Source organism: Chrysemys picta, chromosome 4 (assembly GCF_011386835.1).
Source record: "Chrysemys picta bellii isolate R12L10 chromosome 4, ASM1138683v2, whole genome shotgun sequence".
Taxonomy (NCBI): Eukaryota; Metazoa; Chordata; order Testudines; family Emydidae; genus Chrysemys; species Chrysemys picta.
The window spans coordinates 73,724,527-73,742,089 of NC_088794.1; the positions used below are offsets into that span (position 1 = coordinate 73,724,527).

The 17,563-nt window shown below is 42.8% G+C and overlaps 1 protein-coding gene across 10 annotated transcripts in view; it reads right to left on the reverse strand.

Moving 5' to 3' along the window:
• Positions 1-17,563, reverse strand: part of SHANK2 (SH3 and multiple ankyrin repeat domains 2) — a 640,917-nt gene that overhangs the window by 434,920 nt on the left and 188,434 nt on the right. For all 10 annotated transcript variants that reach the window (XM_065592634.1, XM_024100174.3, XM_005304567.4 and 7 more), the window contains one exon: positions 6,178-6,244. In XM_065592634.1, the coding sequence (XP_065448706.1) occupies positions 6,178-6,244 (67 nt within the window). The remainder of the gene's footprint in view (positions 1-6,177; positions 6,245-17,563) is intronic.

Genomic DNA, 17,563 nt, shown 5'->3' on the forward strand with positions numbered 1-17,563 from the left:
AACCTTCACTTAAGCCAAACTGCCCTGGAAATGAAGTGGAATTTTGCTTGATTAAGGGCTGTAGTGGTAGACCCACAGAATGAAAGCTGATGCCATCTTTGTAGGAAAAGAGAAAAAGCAATCCTGCTTCATATTAGTCATTTTCTACTGGATTGGAAAATGCCTATAAACTCCATCAGTAACAACAGGGCATTTTCTTAGCATTGCTTGTTGGGGCTGGTCCAGACCCATGAAGAGCCCTTTGCAAAGCCATTAATTGGGCTCTCCCTCTTGATTGAAAGGTCTAAGGTTTGGTGTGTGACTTCCTACCCTATCCCACTCTAAATGTCTATGAAATGTTAGGTAGTGGGAAGGGAATAGGATACGGGAACAGGTAATGTACCCAGAAGTAAGATGTTTGTGTTTGCTTATGTAGGACATTAGGAAAATAGTGGACTGAGATTTCCTTTTTCATAGGAGGAAAGATCTGCAATGTGTGCCAACTCATACTACTATAAAAGCAGCAATATCCTGACTTCCTAGTGGACTCAAGTTATAATCACTGCTACTGAACAAAGCAGCTCATTCTTTACAACATGTTGTACAGGACCATGAATGGTAAACATCACACTACAGGTGCTAGGTCTCCATGACTGCAGGTTTGTCAGCATTACCTGACACAGCCCTGTGGCTATTACTGATATAGTACAAGACTACCACATAATGACTTCTGTATGGAATGTACATGTGTTTTCCAATTCCTATTGCAATAGTCTGGGGCAGCAAAACTGTCTAAGAGGAACATTAATTAGTAAATGTAAAAACAGAAGATGGACTCCTTGACTGGGTCCTTCTCCAAAGATTACAGGTCACAAACAATTAATAATTTTGCACGTTTGAAATGCCTCAGTTGTAGAAATCCAAAAACTTGTTTCTGTCAGGATAAAAGAAAACCTGCTCATGAAGTTATTGAAATTAGGTCCAATCTGCCATTTCCTGTCATGAGTATATAATTAAAATAGACCATCCTTAAGATGGCACACCTGAGAAAGAGATGGGTGGACTTTTTTAGACAAATCTTGATTGCCATTTGCATTAGCTAGATGCCTATTATGTTTTGATTTAAGGAAGTATCAATAGCCACACAGAGTCTACCAAGACTACCAAGAGTTAGAAGATTGCTGGCTTTATTCCTCAAAAAAATAAAGGCTGGGATTTGTTCCAGTGCCTGTTTTGTAGTTGGAGAATCCTGTCATATATTCCATTCAGCCAGTGTTCAATTTCCATCTCTCACTTGCCACCTGCAGAGAAAAGTTCTGAAATACATGAAGTTTAAAACCTTATCCATAAATACTGAAGTCCCTTTCTTCCTATAAGCAGAAATGATTTGTTGTTTCTCTGTTTTGTTTTGTCATCTTAAGATAATGCACATACATTTTCCACAGACTTTAAAACTAAAGGTTCCTTCCACATTAATGGTTCCTTTCCTTTTTTTTTTTTAAACAGCAAAACAAAAATGCATGAGATTGGTAATAATTGGGTTGTGTTGGTAGGTTTACTACTTTTGTCTGCTTCCTATAACCACTGAACTCCATATCCTCCAACTATTCAAAAATCTTCCACTGGTCAAGAACATAACATAAGAACAGCCATACTGGGTCAGAACAATGGTCCATCTAGCCCAGTATCCTGTTTTCCGACAGTAGCCAATGCCAAGTGCTTCAGAGACAATGAACAGAACAGGTAATCATCAAATGATCCACCCCGTCGCTCATTCCCAGCTTCTAGAAAACAAAGGGTAGGACACCATCCCTGCCCATCCTGGCTAATAGCCATTGATGGACCTATCCTCCATGAATCCTCCATGTCCAAGGGACACACACTGCAAGGTTGCTTAGATTCCTAAATGTTTCCCAAGTTTGGAGGATAGACATCCACCTTAATGCAGAGTTATTGTTAAATAGGTATAAAATGTGTTTTAATAACCTTGCTCAATTTCAGGAACTTCTCTAAAACAGAGGACATTTTTCTAGAGATGTCAGATAATAAACTTCCTTAAAAGACCTCCTAATCTGAATCATCCCTCTTATCTTCATCAGGACGTTGGATTGAAACTTATTCTTTCAACCACTCCTCAGCTGTCTGATGGTCATTTTTTCCATCATGAAGCCTCCTGACTTTAAAAAGGAACATTACTCATATGGAAATATGTCTGACCTCAGCCAAAAGATAGATGAAGACAATGGGTAATAATACACCCAGTATAAATAAAGGCCAAGTTGGTGAAGTTTAAACACCAGCATTGCTCTATATGTTCAGCATCAGAGAAGCTCCATTCTCATTCTTTATTTCAGTTTTTTCACTCAGTATCCTGCTTTGTCCACATTGTGGAACTATTCCAGAAATATACATTTTTGTGACTTCACTATTAAAAATTAATGTTAAAGGAAAAGTACCTCTGTTAAATCAAAGTTAATGTGAAGAAATTCAAAAAAGTAATGCTTACTCTTTATCAAACCCACCACCATCATACCTATCCATCTACAGCCAGCACTTAGTACCAAGATGTCTCACAAGCATTGATGAATTTATCTTCACAACACCCACGTGAGGAAATGAAGCTTCACTATCTCCATTTTATAGAAGAGGAACAAAGGCATCGAGGGAGGTTAAGAGTGACTTTCCCAGTGTCACAAAGAAAGTCTGTGTGACAGCCATAAATTAAGCTCAGATCTCCTGAATCCTGCTTAAGTGCCTAAGCCACAAGGTGATCCTTCCTTCCCTGGATTGAGTCTCATCCAGCTACTTTTCAGCTACATTCCATTTTCCATCATATACTGAGACAACTGGGAAACAACACTGTCCATGCTTGATAAGAAAATAATGTGGAGCTGAGCATTAATCACGTCTTGAGGACGTTGCAGCAGTGGAATCATGGGCTGCATGTAGGTGGATCCCTTTTCAGTAATGGGGCCTTTGCCCTGTAATTAATAATTTATTCTCTGCTTTTTCTTGATTTCTTTCTTGTACTGTGTACAATTTTTTAAAAAAGAGAATAAACTATGTGCAGAAAAATGTAATACTTCTTTGTGTACAGAAGAATTGGACAAAACCACAATATTAAAAAGCAACATTGCAGGAATAAATTGGAACATTTGAATTAGCCCTATTGACTGCTTTCATTTTAACATCTTTACAAAGTCGTAGAACCATCAAGAATCATTTGTAAGCACAGGGTAATAAGATGACATGCTCATTAGGATAGGCAATTGGTTCATTTTCAGCAATTGCTTGACCTCATCAGCTTGACATTTTCAAACCAGCATTGGTTGTAAATGCAGAAAGAAGAAAAAGAAACTAACTGAAGGGACCTGTTTTCAGTGTACCACCATGTTAAGTATAGGGCTACCTAGAAAGCTTAAGTTTTATGCAAGTCTCTTCAGTTTTGTCCAATAACCACACATCTTGGAAAAAATAAACAAAGAATATCACATGAGATTAAAACTCATGATATCTGATCTAGTTTTCAACTGTCAGCAATGAGCACAGAGAGCCACTCAGAAAGGGGATTGTAAAGATGGCTTTAGTCCACATTTGTATTCCCGCAATCCTGGGCGGGATATGAGCTGTGCCAGTGCCCCAGCATAACTGAGGCTTTGTCAACACACAGTCTTGCACTAGTTAGTTAAACCAGTGCAAATGATTGTGTGGACACATTTATTTCAGTATGAGTGGCTTTTTTGGTTTAACTTGAACCTGTTTCTAACTCACGAACTAAACTGAAATAAACCTGGTGTAAACCGAAATAAGAGTCTCCAAACAGTCCTTTGAATCAGTTAATCTAAGTAAGTTTAAAATCCCATTTTAAATTAAACCCATGCAATTTTATATGTAATCAATCTCTTCAAGCAGCTTCAAGGCTGTTCTAAAGCAGCATTTTTCAAAGTTCAGGTTGCGACCCAGTACTGGGTCGCGGCATGTAAGGCACCGGGTCGCTCTGGTAAGCACTGCCGACCGGGATGTTAAAAGTCCCGTCGGCAGTGCTGCCCAGCTAAGGCAGGCTAGCGCCTAACTGTTCCGACACCACGCTGCACCCCAGAAGTGGCCAGCAGTGGGTCTGGCTTCTAGGCAGGGGGCTCTGCGCACTGCTCCCACCCTGAGCACCGGCTCCACACTCTCATTGGCCAGTTCCCAGCCAATGGGAGCTGGGGGAGGGGCAGTACCTGCGGGTGAGAGCCACATGGAGCCACTTACGTGCCTCTGCCTAGGAGCCAGACCTGCTGCTGGCCACTTCAGGTGTACCACGGTCCACGGTGCCAGGACAGACGGGAAGTCTGCCTCTGCACGCCAGCTGTGCCACTGACCGGGAGCTGCTGGAGGTAAATCCATGCCCCAATCCCATACCCCAATCCTCTGCCCCAGCTGTGAGTCCCCCCCAAACCCTTCATGCCCAGCCCCACCCCAGAGTTTGCACCCCACAGCCCAGAGCCCTGACCCCCTCCCACACTCCAACCCCCTGCCACAGCCCCAAGCCCCCCCCCCAACCTGGAGCCCCTCCTGCACTCCAAACCCCTCATCCCCAACTGCACCCCAGAGCCTGCACCCCCAGCCCAGAGCCCTGACCCCCTCCTGCACCCCAACCCCTTGCCCCCTCCCACATCCTGAACTCCTCATTCCCAGCCCCACCCCGCAGCCCTCACCCTCGCACCCCAACCCTCTGCCCTAGCCCTGAGCCTCTCCCACACCCAAAACTCATCATCCCCAGCTCCGTTGGATCACGGGCATCAACAATTTTCTTCAACTGGGTCTCCAGAAAAAAGTTTGAAAACCACTGTTGTAAAGTATGTGTACCCCAAGGGGCTGTCACAGGGGATTGCCCCAGACATCCTCCTTTCCTCTCAGCTAGGGTTACCATACGTCTGGATTTTCCTGGACATGTCCGGCTTTTTGGGCCTCAAGTCCCTGTCGGGGAGGAAATCCCAAAAAGCCGGACATGTCCGGGAAAATAGGGAGGGAGGGACCGGCAGTGCTCGGCCGGGGGCCGGAGCCGCCGGGGCTGGCGGTGCGGGGCCGGGGGCCCTGGGCCAGGGGCCCTGAGCCGGGCAGTGCTCGGCCGGGGGCGCTGGGCTGGGTGGTGCTCGGCCGGGGGTCCGGGGCTGGCGGTGCGGGGCCGGGGGCCTGGGGTGCTGGGCCGGGGGTGCTGGGCCGGCGGTGCTTGGCCAGGGGCCCGGGAGTGCTGGGCTGGGTGGTGCTCGGCTGGGGACCCGGGCTGGCGGTGCGGGGCTGGGGGTGCTGGGCCGGGCGGTGCTTGGGCCGGGGGCCGGCAGTGCTCGGGCCGGGCCGGCAGCCGGCGGTGCAGGGCCGGAGGTGCTCGGCCGGGGGCCAGGGCTGGTGGTGCTCGGCCAGGGGCCAGCACCCCAGGGCCTGAGCCAAGCCGGGCGGGAGACGCCGGGGCCAGAGCCGCTTGGCCGGGCAGGCCGGACAGGGCCGCGCCCCCCCCTCCCCAGCTTGCCTGTTGCTTCAGGCTTCCTGTGAATCAAATGTTCGCGGGAAGCAGGGGAGGGGCAGGGGGCGAAGCGTCCAGGGGAGGGGGCGAAGTTGGGGTTGGAAGGGGCGGAGTTGGGGCGGGGCCGGGGCCCGTGGAGTGTCCTCTTTTTGGACACTTAAAATATGGTAACCCTATCTCAGCCACCCTCTACTTGCTGCAATTAGGGGGCATGGTATATGGCAGGAAGTGCCATGCAGGTCCTAACCAGTGGAGGATCTCTGTGTTGAGGTAATCCTCCTGTGATCAGCTCCACCAGCTTTAGCACTGCTTTGCACTGACACAGTGCGCAGCAGCCTTGCTGAAGGGGGGAATCTGCCCTCTCTGGCTTGTGTGTGTGTTTAATCTGTCCAAAACTGATCACTCTTACTCAGAATACATCTATCATTCAGTAGTGGTACTTGTATCCAATTTTCTAAAACAAAGACTCTCTGAAAAACAATTTGGCCTTTTTCCTATTTCTTCACATTTTAGAAAATGGAAGATAAACTTAGAATATTTCTCTGTATCAACCGCATATTCAGCCTTCTGATTATATTTCACATAAAACCAGATTTAACTGTTCTTTATAGGATTTTAATCTGGATCTAAAGATTCCAATCAAGATTTCATAAAGCTTTTCATTGTCACTAGTTTGTAGATATTTTACTTACCAATATCTGTTTCCTTGTGATTTTTGATATATTCAGCCAGCTCAAAATTTCCTGCTATTATGGCCACCTAAAAGATTGTAAAATAGCTCAAATTAATATATGCTCAGTCATACACTGACAAATATACATGTTACATTATACAGAGATAGATATTGGTACACACAACATAAATGTTTTGTTCCATATAACAAAATGGGATAAAGTGCATTTACTTTGCATCTTTGACCCTCTCTCCTCCATGCACATATTATTATATTTATGTTAATTTGCTGAAACATAATACAAAGAAACAGGAATCTTGTGTCATAGACACAGACAAAGCAGGATCTGCTGCAATGGGAGCATTGATAAAAATGGAGCCCAGACAGGGCCACCCCTTTCAACCCAGAACTGTGAAGGGGAGACCTATCATTATGGGGGTACTAGGACCCAGGTAATGTCTCCCCTCCTCTTCTACTTGGGCTTGGGAGAAAGCTGCAAAGAGGAGCCAGACAGCCAGCCACTGCAGCCAATAGGAGCAGAAGCAGCCAAAGCAAGGACCTTCCGTCCTTTGAAGAACTTTCTCCAGTTTTGACTGGACTTTCTCTGCCCTGTGCTGATTGGCTGTTTGCTCCACCGTCTCCATCTCCCTCTGCCTCACAATCTCTTCATCTCAGCATCATTCCTCTTCCCCACTTCCCTGTCCCTCACACCACCATCCCTTTAATGTCCTCTCTTCCTTCCCTTTAGCTGATCCCTTTTATTAAGCCCACCCAAAAAAACAAAAATAAATAAAACATCATGGAACTAACATGACATTTGCCATCATCACATTTGTGTCTCTGGTTGCATGTTATAACCCCTTCCCCCACCATGTATCTCTCTTCTCTATTTAGATTGTAAGCTCTTCAGGGCACGGACATCTTTTTTGTTTTCTCTTTGTACGGTGCCTAGCATAATGTGGTGTTGGACCATGACTAGCATGCCTAGGCACTATTGTACTACAAATAATAAATAATCTTAATAATAACAACAATAAGCCATCTCATTAAACCATATTCACTTTATATATTAAAAAAAAACCTTCTGAGGGGGCTTACGAGGATGGTGAATGGATAGGGACTCTTTCATGTCTAGTGCCAGTTCCAGTTATTCCCGATGAGTATCACATGCAGCACACCTGAATTTTTCTGTGGAGACTCTGAACCCAGAAATTTAAGACACTGTTTTCCCCTGATTGTTCCTATCTCTCTTCGCTGAGAAGAGAAGCAGGGATTGCAATGGGGAAATGAGAGAGGGCCATAGAAGCAGTATTACCAGCCACAAACAATCAAATATCATGAATCAGATACCAAAGAAACATTAGATTGCCTTAAAATCATGATATTTTAAAAAATGTATATATTTGAATAAATATATTAAAATAATACATAATTTTGTTTTTTTTACCTGCCTTCCAACTGTTAAGCCTTTTGGGGAAGCTACCCACTCTAAATTCAACCTTAAGGGTATTTCTACGTTGCAATTAAAAACCCATGGCTGGCCTGTGCCAGCTGACTCAGGCTCGAGGAGCTTGGGCTAAGGGTCTGTTTAACTGTGTTGCAAAAGTTCTGGGGCTCTACCACTTCAAAGAGCCCTAGAAATGGGATTCCAGCCCAAGCCCAAATGTTTATATTGTAATTAAAACAGACCCTTAGCCTGAGTCCCCCGAGTGCACTGACTAAATAATGCAAGTATCTCTACTGTCTATGTGCATGGGTACGCACTCACACTCTTGTAACCCTTTTCCCACTCTTGCCCCCAATATTTTTTCACCTTTCAGGGTTCTCATTGCCTCTTTACGTCAGTGAGAACCACCCTTTTTCCAGACAGCAGCCTGGCTTCTCTCCTATTGGGAACAATGGGAGGTAGTGGCCATCTTTCTTACAAGTAGTAAAAACTGCCACATGTATTGGTTGTAGAGAAAAGATGGTCAGCTTAGCTGAGGAAAACCTGTGGCCTCAGGGCTATTACAACGATGAGAACAAGTGGCCATTTTGAAACCGGAGAGAACTTTGGAAACTTACTACTAAGGGAGAAGAGTTTATTCACTAGCTCTGCTGGCTCATAAAATGTCAGGTAATGAAGTAAATAATTTTTTTTAAAAAAGTATCTGAGATGTTCTCAGAGTGTGAGATGTATAAAGTTTGGAGTTTGTGTAGGCAGTGATTGTTTTAGGTATTGTACCAAAAGAAGGTGAGACTCAGCAGAACAAATTTTGTAAAGTGCCCACTTTTAAAAATTACACTCAAACTAATTAATAATTTATTTAAAATCCCCCCAGGAAAAGGTACTCACAGATTATGTCTATAAATTTGAAGAAGATACTCTGTATTGTGTATAGAAAACAGAGTTTGAATTCCTACTGTAAATTAAAAACTCAGTGTAACCTAACCAACACCTCCATATATATAAATGTAAAATAATTGCATTTATTTTCTACAATTTTAGATCAGCCCAAATTATTTGTACAGTATTCATCATTCTGCTTTTAGTACAGTCTCAAACATCTGCACCATATGTTTGGTACTTAAGATGAACGTGCAACCATGTATTCCTACTTTAACTTTGGAAAAAGTCTCATTAATACTTATGAATATGGTTGTTTGCAGCAAGGATGGGGGAACTGGTTCAGAAAAAATAAAAAGTGGTTGCTTCCTTTTCCCCTCTCCTTAACTCCCAACATATATAGCCATGGCTACTTTGCTGAGACATTCCTGAAGGCCTGAAACTGTCCCTCCATTACTCTCCTCCCTCCCAACCTGAAACACATAAATATCTTTGAAGATTCAGTTATGAGACCAGAAGTTCTGATTATCCCCCTCCCCTGAGGCCCTCCTCCACCCGTTTGCTCCTCTCCTCCCCCTCCCCCAAGGAAACCTCCTGCCCACTGCTCTCCTCTGCCCTTCCCCCGAGGCCCCCCTCATGCTCACCTGCTGCTCGCTCCTCTCTACTCCCTCCTCCAAATACCTCCCTCCTGATGCTCACTCCTTTCTGCCTCCTCCCCCGCCCCCAGCCTTAAGGGCGAGCGGCAGGGGCCTCAGGGGAAGAGGACTAGTAGGGATAGACCTCAGAGTGGAGTGCAGGCGGGGCCACAGTCTCTGTGTGCTGAGCACCCCCTAATTTTTTCTGTGGGTGCATGAGCCCCGGAGCACTCACGGAGTCAGCACCAATGCTTTTTATTATTTATCATGGTTTAAGAGAGTTAAGTCTATGCAGTTTGGGGGTCTAACCTCCACTAGCTGGTCATTAATTGACAATTGAAGTCCTCTACACAAGCCACTATGGCCTAATATCTCACAATAACAAATACATTTCCCATATACCTCTTTTTGTTAGAGCACCAAATGAAGCCCAAAAGGTAAAAGGTTGTACACGCTGCTTGTCATATTCACATCATAAACAAATGTTTTCATCTATTTAGTCTCCACTTTCCTCTGTAAATTATTTCATAGTCACTTAAATTATATTGTCCACTGTAAAAGCTTGATGTAATAATTATGATTTCTTACAGGAAACACATTTCTTACTTAGATTTTAAACTCTTTGGGGCAGATACCATTTTTTTGTTCTGTATTTGTACTGTGCCTAGCACAATCGAGTTCTCGTCCATGATTAGGGCTCCTAGGCACTATGGTAATACAAATAATAAATAATAACTTTTCAGAATATTATTAAACCAGACGATATTGAGGATGCTTGAATAAGTGAACAGCAGCCAAGCATAAATGAAAGCTTAAAAGCAAACCACAAACACTCTAAGTGAAATTAAACAAAATATATGTTATTTATATATACATATATTTACAAACACACAACGGTTATACACATGTATTTTAAAATTGATTATCAGCAAACAGTTCTGGGTATGTGCAACATATACATTTTTCCGATTAAAATAACTCTTCCCACAATGTAAAATAGTACAATGCAAAATGTTTACTGGGGATAAGTGTGTAATTATTTTTCTTTTCACAATTTCAATAGTAGGGAAACTCTGTGCCTTGATACTTTCAGTTGTGATACTTCAAAGTTGATGTATTATTAAGAGTAGAATTTATTGCTATGAGTCATTAACAATGGGTCAAATCAGTTCCCATTACTACCGGATTGCAGTCTGAGGAGTACAGAAGAATGGATTACTTTCTCAGCTGCATCATAACCTTCCTGGACCCCTATCGATTCCTGTGAGGAATCTGTTCTGGGAGAAGGGGTTAGGGTTAGGAGTGTTATGTGTGCTGTGTATGGTCATCCAGAAACCAGCAGGGAATCTGCTGAAAACTTAACACTCTCTAAAGTTGTGTCAATTTTTTGCACCCCTTTTCTGGGGTTTTAGGAAAGTTTTCAGGAGAGGACATCCTGTCGGCACAGCAAGTGATGGGGTGAAAGAAAGCTATAGTCAGCCAGGAGACAGTGCAGAGACACAGGGCCTCCATGCAGACAGTGCTGGCCTCCAGTATATCTCACAAGATTCACATTGCTCTTGCGAGATCTCCATGTTTTTGAGATACACCCCCCCTATTCAGTCCATGGGATAAGGGGCTGAGGTGGCCACCGCAAATCCCATCCACCTTGTCTCAAAAGAACAGTCCAGGGATCATTTTCTTCCCCATGTGCATATTTCCCTGTAAAGGAACAATGTGGACCAAAAGCAATACTTCAGAAAAGATTAATGGCCCTTTTTGCTAGACTCGAAAGGATTTAACTCTTCCATCAAGGTAGGGGGCATTTACGTGCTTTATTCCCTCTGGATAAAACTCACTATTGGTGAAGGGCCTGAATCAGACCCTCCATTCTGCAGAACCCTATGATAACTTCGCACAAGAGGGCCTCAGTTCTCCCTGCAAGCTGAGGAAAGTAGGTGTCTCCATTGCAGGGGAAGGTTTTTTTAATCTAATCACCCAACATAAGACAGTAGTACCTGATTTTCCAGTGCCTTGCCCCGTGTGTCGTCATTTACACCAATGCCCAAGTGGGTACCCAGTGCTACCAAACAGGTGCATAGCAACAGAGAATCAGGTCCACTATGTCCTCATCGCCATTTCTATGAGGGCCTAAGGACTTTCAGGCAATTAGCCATTAGATTCAGCTTTAAAAAAAATCCCATTTTCCTACATCACTTGATTGAACTGCATATGGATTGAAAATCTGAACTTTACGAATGCCTAGAAAAATGCTGTGCAATTACCTCTGGAACTGCATTTATCATTGACACTGGCTGGAGAGCACAAGTATGTCTGTATTTTGTACTAAAACTAAAAGAAACTAAATTGATCTTTTGCATAAAAAAGGAAGCTTAAATCAACTGGAGCAACAGCATTCTTTATAACCTTCCATGTGTCCAAGGTGTTTCTAAGACACTTATCACTTTGCTTTATAAAATAACTTAGCCATGCTGCAGGACATTAATGGAGATTCATTATTATTTTTCATTTTTATTGTCAATGCATTGTCCCCTATTGACTTATTCTTACAATACCCTAAATAAATAAATCATATTAGTTCCTTAGTATCAGCAGCCATGTTTTTCTGCCAAGATATGTGCTCAAATAGAATGCATTGGATATGGCAACAGGCTGAGATGAATCAAGCTGGTTAACTCCCAGACAAGAAGTTTAGCTGCATTACATACTGCTCACGTCAATGAAACTACCCGGGGAAATTATCCTTTTACTGGGTATTCTGGGATGGAGCAGCTTTGAGTACAGTGAGCAATAATTATTATAGAGAAGAGCTGGCTGGAGAATTTCATAAAATTCAAAATGTATATGAAAAATGGAAAAAAAAATATCCACAGACTTTTTTCATTATTTTTCAACCAATTCTATTATGCAGTATTATAAAATCATACTCATTGTCATTGCCAGTGCAAGACTGTTTCATACAGTATGGTATATGGACTGTTCTCTATAGTAGTGCTTAGACACAAAGCTGATGGACACTATAGAAACCTTAACATGCTAAATAGAGAGATAGTAAACCATACACCAATCACTGTTACAATGTAAACTGTGCTTGTTTTCTTTATGTAATAATTTAGGACCAGATTTGGATACCTGTACTCAACGGGCTTGTGGTGCAAGCTGCTACTCAAGATGAGTTGGGGTATCAGAATCTGGCCCTTATCACTGAATGTCCCATTATTTTAAAGTGTAACCTATAAGTACTAAGGCGCTGTAGGTTCTATGAGCCTAACAGTAAAGCTGTTCAACTACAGCAGAACCTCAGAGTTATGAACACCAGAGTTCAAACTGACCGGTAAACCATACACCTCATTTTTGAACCAGAAGTACACAATCAGGCAGCAGCAGAGACACACACCCCGCCCCCCCAAAAAAGGCAAATATAGTACCGAACTGTGATAAATGTAAACTACTAAAAAAATAAAGGGAAAGTTTTAAAAAAAGATTTGACAGTATAAAGAAACTGTTTCTGTGCTTGTTTCATTTAAATTAAGATGGTTAAAAGCAGCATTTTATTTCTGCACAGTAAAGTTTCAAAGCTGTATTAAGTCAATGTTCACTTGTAAACTTTTGAAAGAACAACCATAACGTTTTGTTCAGAGTTATAAACATTTCAGAGTTACGAACAACCTCCATTCCCGAGGTATTTGTAACTACAAGGCTCTACTGTACCATACATTTCCTATACGGACAGGATTGATTCACATGGGTTCATGCCCTATGACATGCTTAGAGTTTGGGGAGTTTCTTTACATTATAAGCCAGTGACAAGATTTCTATTCAGCACCACCTCTTATTTACATGCTCAATTCAAATGGGGAATTCAGAAGAGAAATGCAACTGTATTAATGAGCAGACATGTTACTGAAATGACATAACCTTTGATACACAGCAGTAAATCTCCAAGTGTACATGCTGTTTGAGTGGTAAACATGTTTTATTACTCAAAAGAGAGATATTTATATTAGATAGCTAAAAGACAAAGAATAGTTGAGGGAATTATTTCGGTGTTTACTGCTGAATCCATCATTCATCCTGCTTTAATATACTTCAGTGTGGCTACACTATATCAAATACTAACAGTAAAAAATTAAGAAAAATGTATCAATTTTTAAAGAGAGCATGAAAAAGTAAATAAAGTACAAGATACTGAATAGCATAACATCATTGTACTTTACTGCATTGAACTTGGTGGGTGAGGTGGAGCAGGCAGGAGGAAGGAAAGGCAAATTTGAAAAATCCAATGGTGCAAAATTATGTTGGTTAAATTTTTAAATTCTAAGCCAGCTAAGGAGAATAACACAGAGTGCTTTCTCCACCAACCTTTTTCTTGAACCAAGAATCGTATGTCTTCTGAGCAGAGTTCATGTAATGAATAAAGAGGTTGTAATGAACTACAGCAAAGTACATTATTATGCTTGTATGAAGCGTCAATGTATTGCAAGCTAACAAAGGAAGAAGGCACTATATGGTCAATTTTAAAACTAAACTCCTATTTAAAACACATTCATGTTGATGGAAAGACTCCCATTGATTTAAATAGGAGCTGCACCAGCCCCTAATGTCTATATAATTACATTTAATTTTATTTCTTTACATTTTAGGAAAACTCATTGATTAGGATTTTCCTGGAAAGCCATGGAGGTTGATTAATTTACATTTTAAACAGATTGATAACTGAGTTCCCGTGGGATGGAATTTCTAAGAATACTGCTTCTTGAGAGCAAGGCAGAGTGTAAGATTTTTAATTTAGAGTTGTTTTTTTTAAAAACACACCAAAGGAGAGCATTTCTCTACAATGTTGCATTTCTAACATAAAACTGAAAGGAGACTAATTTGTAGAGGTGCTGTTACTTGGCCAAAGGTGGAAGTTTCTTCTTAATCTTAGGAAATTAGTGTATGTCCTAATGCATATGGACACCAAAAGTATCACATGAACATTCCTTGATGTGAGACGTTACTGTGAGCTTGTTGGCACTTCCATGATGAGATTTCCTGCTCCAGGTTCTGTCATGCTGAGTCATGTACAGTAGCTGTTTTGTACTGCAAATACAGTGATCTCATTAAAATTCAGGTTCTTTTTCATTCTGAGAGTGAATATCTTTTTGTTTAGTACTTTTGTCCACAAGTAAGGTATCTCAAGTCACATCCTTAAAATCCTTACATTAATTTATTCTATTACGCTTGCATCACTTCATTTATAATTGCTTGTTCATTAAAAAAATAAGTTCTCTGTCCTTTCAACTAACAGCTCTGTTTCTCTGCCTATAGAGGATCAAACTATCCCTTCCTTAAGGAAGGGTCAAGTAACTCTTAGGGTTTGTCTACATTTGACGTAGGTGGTGTGATTTCCAGGTCTCCTAGACATACCTGTGTTAGCTCTACTTGAGTCAGTGCGCTAAAAAGAGCAGTGTAGCCGGGGTAGCACAAGTGGTGGCTCAGTCTAGCCACCCAAGTGTGCACCCAGAGGGTCCGGGTCAGTTTGTACTCTAAGCTCCTGCCTGTGCTACCCTGGTCACACTGCTATTTTTAGGTGCTCACTCGAGCAGAGCTACAGAGGGTATGTCTACGTGGACAGGAAATCACACCTTCCAGGTCAAATGTATATATAGCCTTAGTTTCTACGGATTCTTTCATTGGAGGTCTATCTGATACAGTATATCTCTAGGTTTTTATAATGGCACCAGTCAGTGTAATATTTGAGCAGCATAGTATCCAAAGTGAATTATTTTTCCTCCACTCCACCAGAGTGTGCTGTGCATTCACACGCTGGCTTGCCTTGCCCAAAGTCCCCATGCAGGCAAGCCCTCACTTTTTAAAAATTTTCATCAATAAACATAATAAAAATATAGGCCACAATCTATGTGTGCACTTAATTTTGCATTCTAACTTCAGTGGGATTACTCACAGTGGGACTACCAACAGTGAAAGAGGGGAGTCTTAAACTGTAAAAAGAATGAGGGGTTTGTGACGTTGCACTCTATATGATTTCATGAAAATATGCTAATATAACTGGAATATGCTTCATGCAAAAGGTCTCTTGTAAGGTATCATTACAAAGTTTATAATCTACTGAGTGTGGTCATCCTATTTGTATAAATGTATCACTCTTGTATCTGAAACTAGAAATATGAAATATAACTTTGAGGGCCTATTGTAATTATGCAAAGGGTGGGCCATTAATGGTGGTTTGGAATCTTGATGGCTCCCATCAACCAGGACAATTGACTGTGGATGGCTCTGTTTGCAGGCAGGCCTTCCTGTGAGTCAGGCTAGGAGGAATAAAAGCTTGGGATCTTACAGTGACATGATCATGTCACCTGAACTGGAATCCATCTTTAACCAGGTGCTTTTACATTGATAAGGAGAGGTGGGAACCCAGAGGGACAAAGGATTCCCGCCTTATGCAAAAGATATATAAGTGGGTGGAACAGCACAAAGGTGGCTGCAATCATGAGAAACCCCCTAGCTATCACCTGAGCTGGAACAAGGGCTGTACCAGGGGAAAGGATTGTGCCCAGACTAGGAAGGTGTCTAGTCTGTGAAAGAAATTTATGAAACATCTGAGGTTGAGACTGTATCTGTATTCAGTTTTATTACTGTATTAGGCTTAGACTTGCATGTTTTATTTTATTTTACTTGGTAATTCACTTTGTTCTGTCTGTTACTACTTGAAACCACTTAAATCCTACTTTGGTATTTAATAAAATCACTTACTTATTAATTAACCTAGAGTATGTATTAATATCTGGGGGGGGGGGAAAACAGCTGTGCATCTCTCTCTATCAGTGTTATAGAAGGCGAACAATTTATGAGTTTACCCTGTATAAGCTTTATACAGGGTCAAACAGATTTATTTGGGGTTTGGACTCCATTGGGAGCTCGGCATCTAAGTGTTAAAGAACACTTCTTAAGCTGCTTTCAGTTAAAGTCTGCAACTTTGGGGCACGTGGTTCAGACCCTGGGTCTGTGTTGGAGCAGACTGGCGTGTCTGGCTCAACAAGACAGGGTGCTGGAGTCCCAAGCTGGCAGGGAAATCAGGGGCAGAAGTAGTTTTGGCACATCTGTTGGCAGCCCCCAGGGGGTTTCTGTGATCCAACCCATCACAGGGTTAATCCACACAGATGGAGGCTTCTATTTCTGTGATGTTCTAGCCATACAATTTTTCTCTAAAAAGAGAGTTAAAAGTATGGAATCATTGAAATAGATCATATTTGAGATACATGCTGCAAGCCACTGCTGGCATCCTGATGCACCAAGCCTTTGGGTTAATGATTCTTTGCTTAAGGCACCTGAGGGGAGAATTTAGCTGATTGTAACTGTCAAAGTATATGAAGCAAGAGTGTGATCAGACTGGATTCTTGATGTGTTTTGTTAGAAATAAAGCTTGTTACAGTGACCCTATTTTCTCACTTATTGTCTCAGAGGCAGGTCCCTTTCAAACATAACTGGTTAAAATGTCTTACTATTTCTAATGCCAAGCAATTCCAACTGGATTTTGGGAGGAAGGGAATGATTTTAACGGACACTTGGCTAGTTGATGTAGATGGTAATGACGTGATAACTCAGCACGTGACTTTAAAGGGTTTTGATTAGTCTGAGAAGGGTTAAGACACAGAGGCCTTGGCTACACTCGCGGATTCACAGCACTGCCGTGCTGTGAAGCGCGAGTGTAGTCACGCCGCCAGCGCTGCGAGAGCTCTCTCGCAGCGCTGCAAGTACTCCACCTCTCTGAGGGGAATAGCTTGCAGCACTGCGAGCAAGCGAGCATGCAGCGCTGCAGGCGCTGATTACACTGGTGCTTTACAGCGCTGCACTCGCTGCGCTCAGGGGGTTGTTTTTTCACACCCCTGAGCGCAGCAAGTGCAGCGCTGTGAATTGCCAGTGTAGCCAAGGCCAGAGAGTCTTAGAAGTTGAAAGGAGCATCCAGGAAGAAGCAACAAATTCAAAAATGTTGCTCCTGGGTATGAATACAGAGCTGTTTTGCTGGTGCTGCTGCTTCTACCGTTTGTAACCACCCTTACTCAATGCAATAGCCCAGGGATGGCCAAACTGTTGCTCGTGAGCCACATGTAGCTCTTTTACCATTAAAATACGGCTCACCTGTCCTCCCCATTCTCCACCTACTAGACTTGGCGGGGAGCTTGGAACCTCGGCCTTGCAGCGGGTGGTGGGTAGGGGCTTCTGCCCATCGGGGTGTGTGTGTGTCCTCAAGGCTTCTGTCTAGTGGGGAGGGGGGTCTCGGGGCTTCTGTCCTGCAGGGCACACCTGCCAGGGCTCGGGGTTTCAGCAGGAGCAGGGCTGAAGCCCCAAGCCCTGTCAGGAACCTCCCACAAGGCTGAAGCCCTGAGCCCTGCCAGATGCCTCCCGCAGGGCTGAAGCCCCCAGCAGGTATGCCCCGGCTC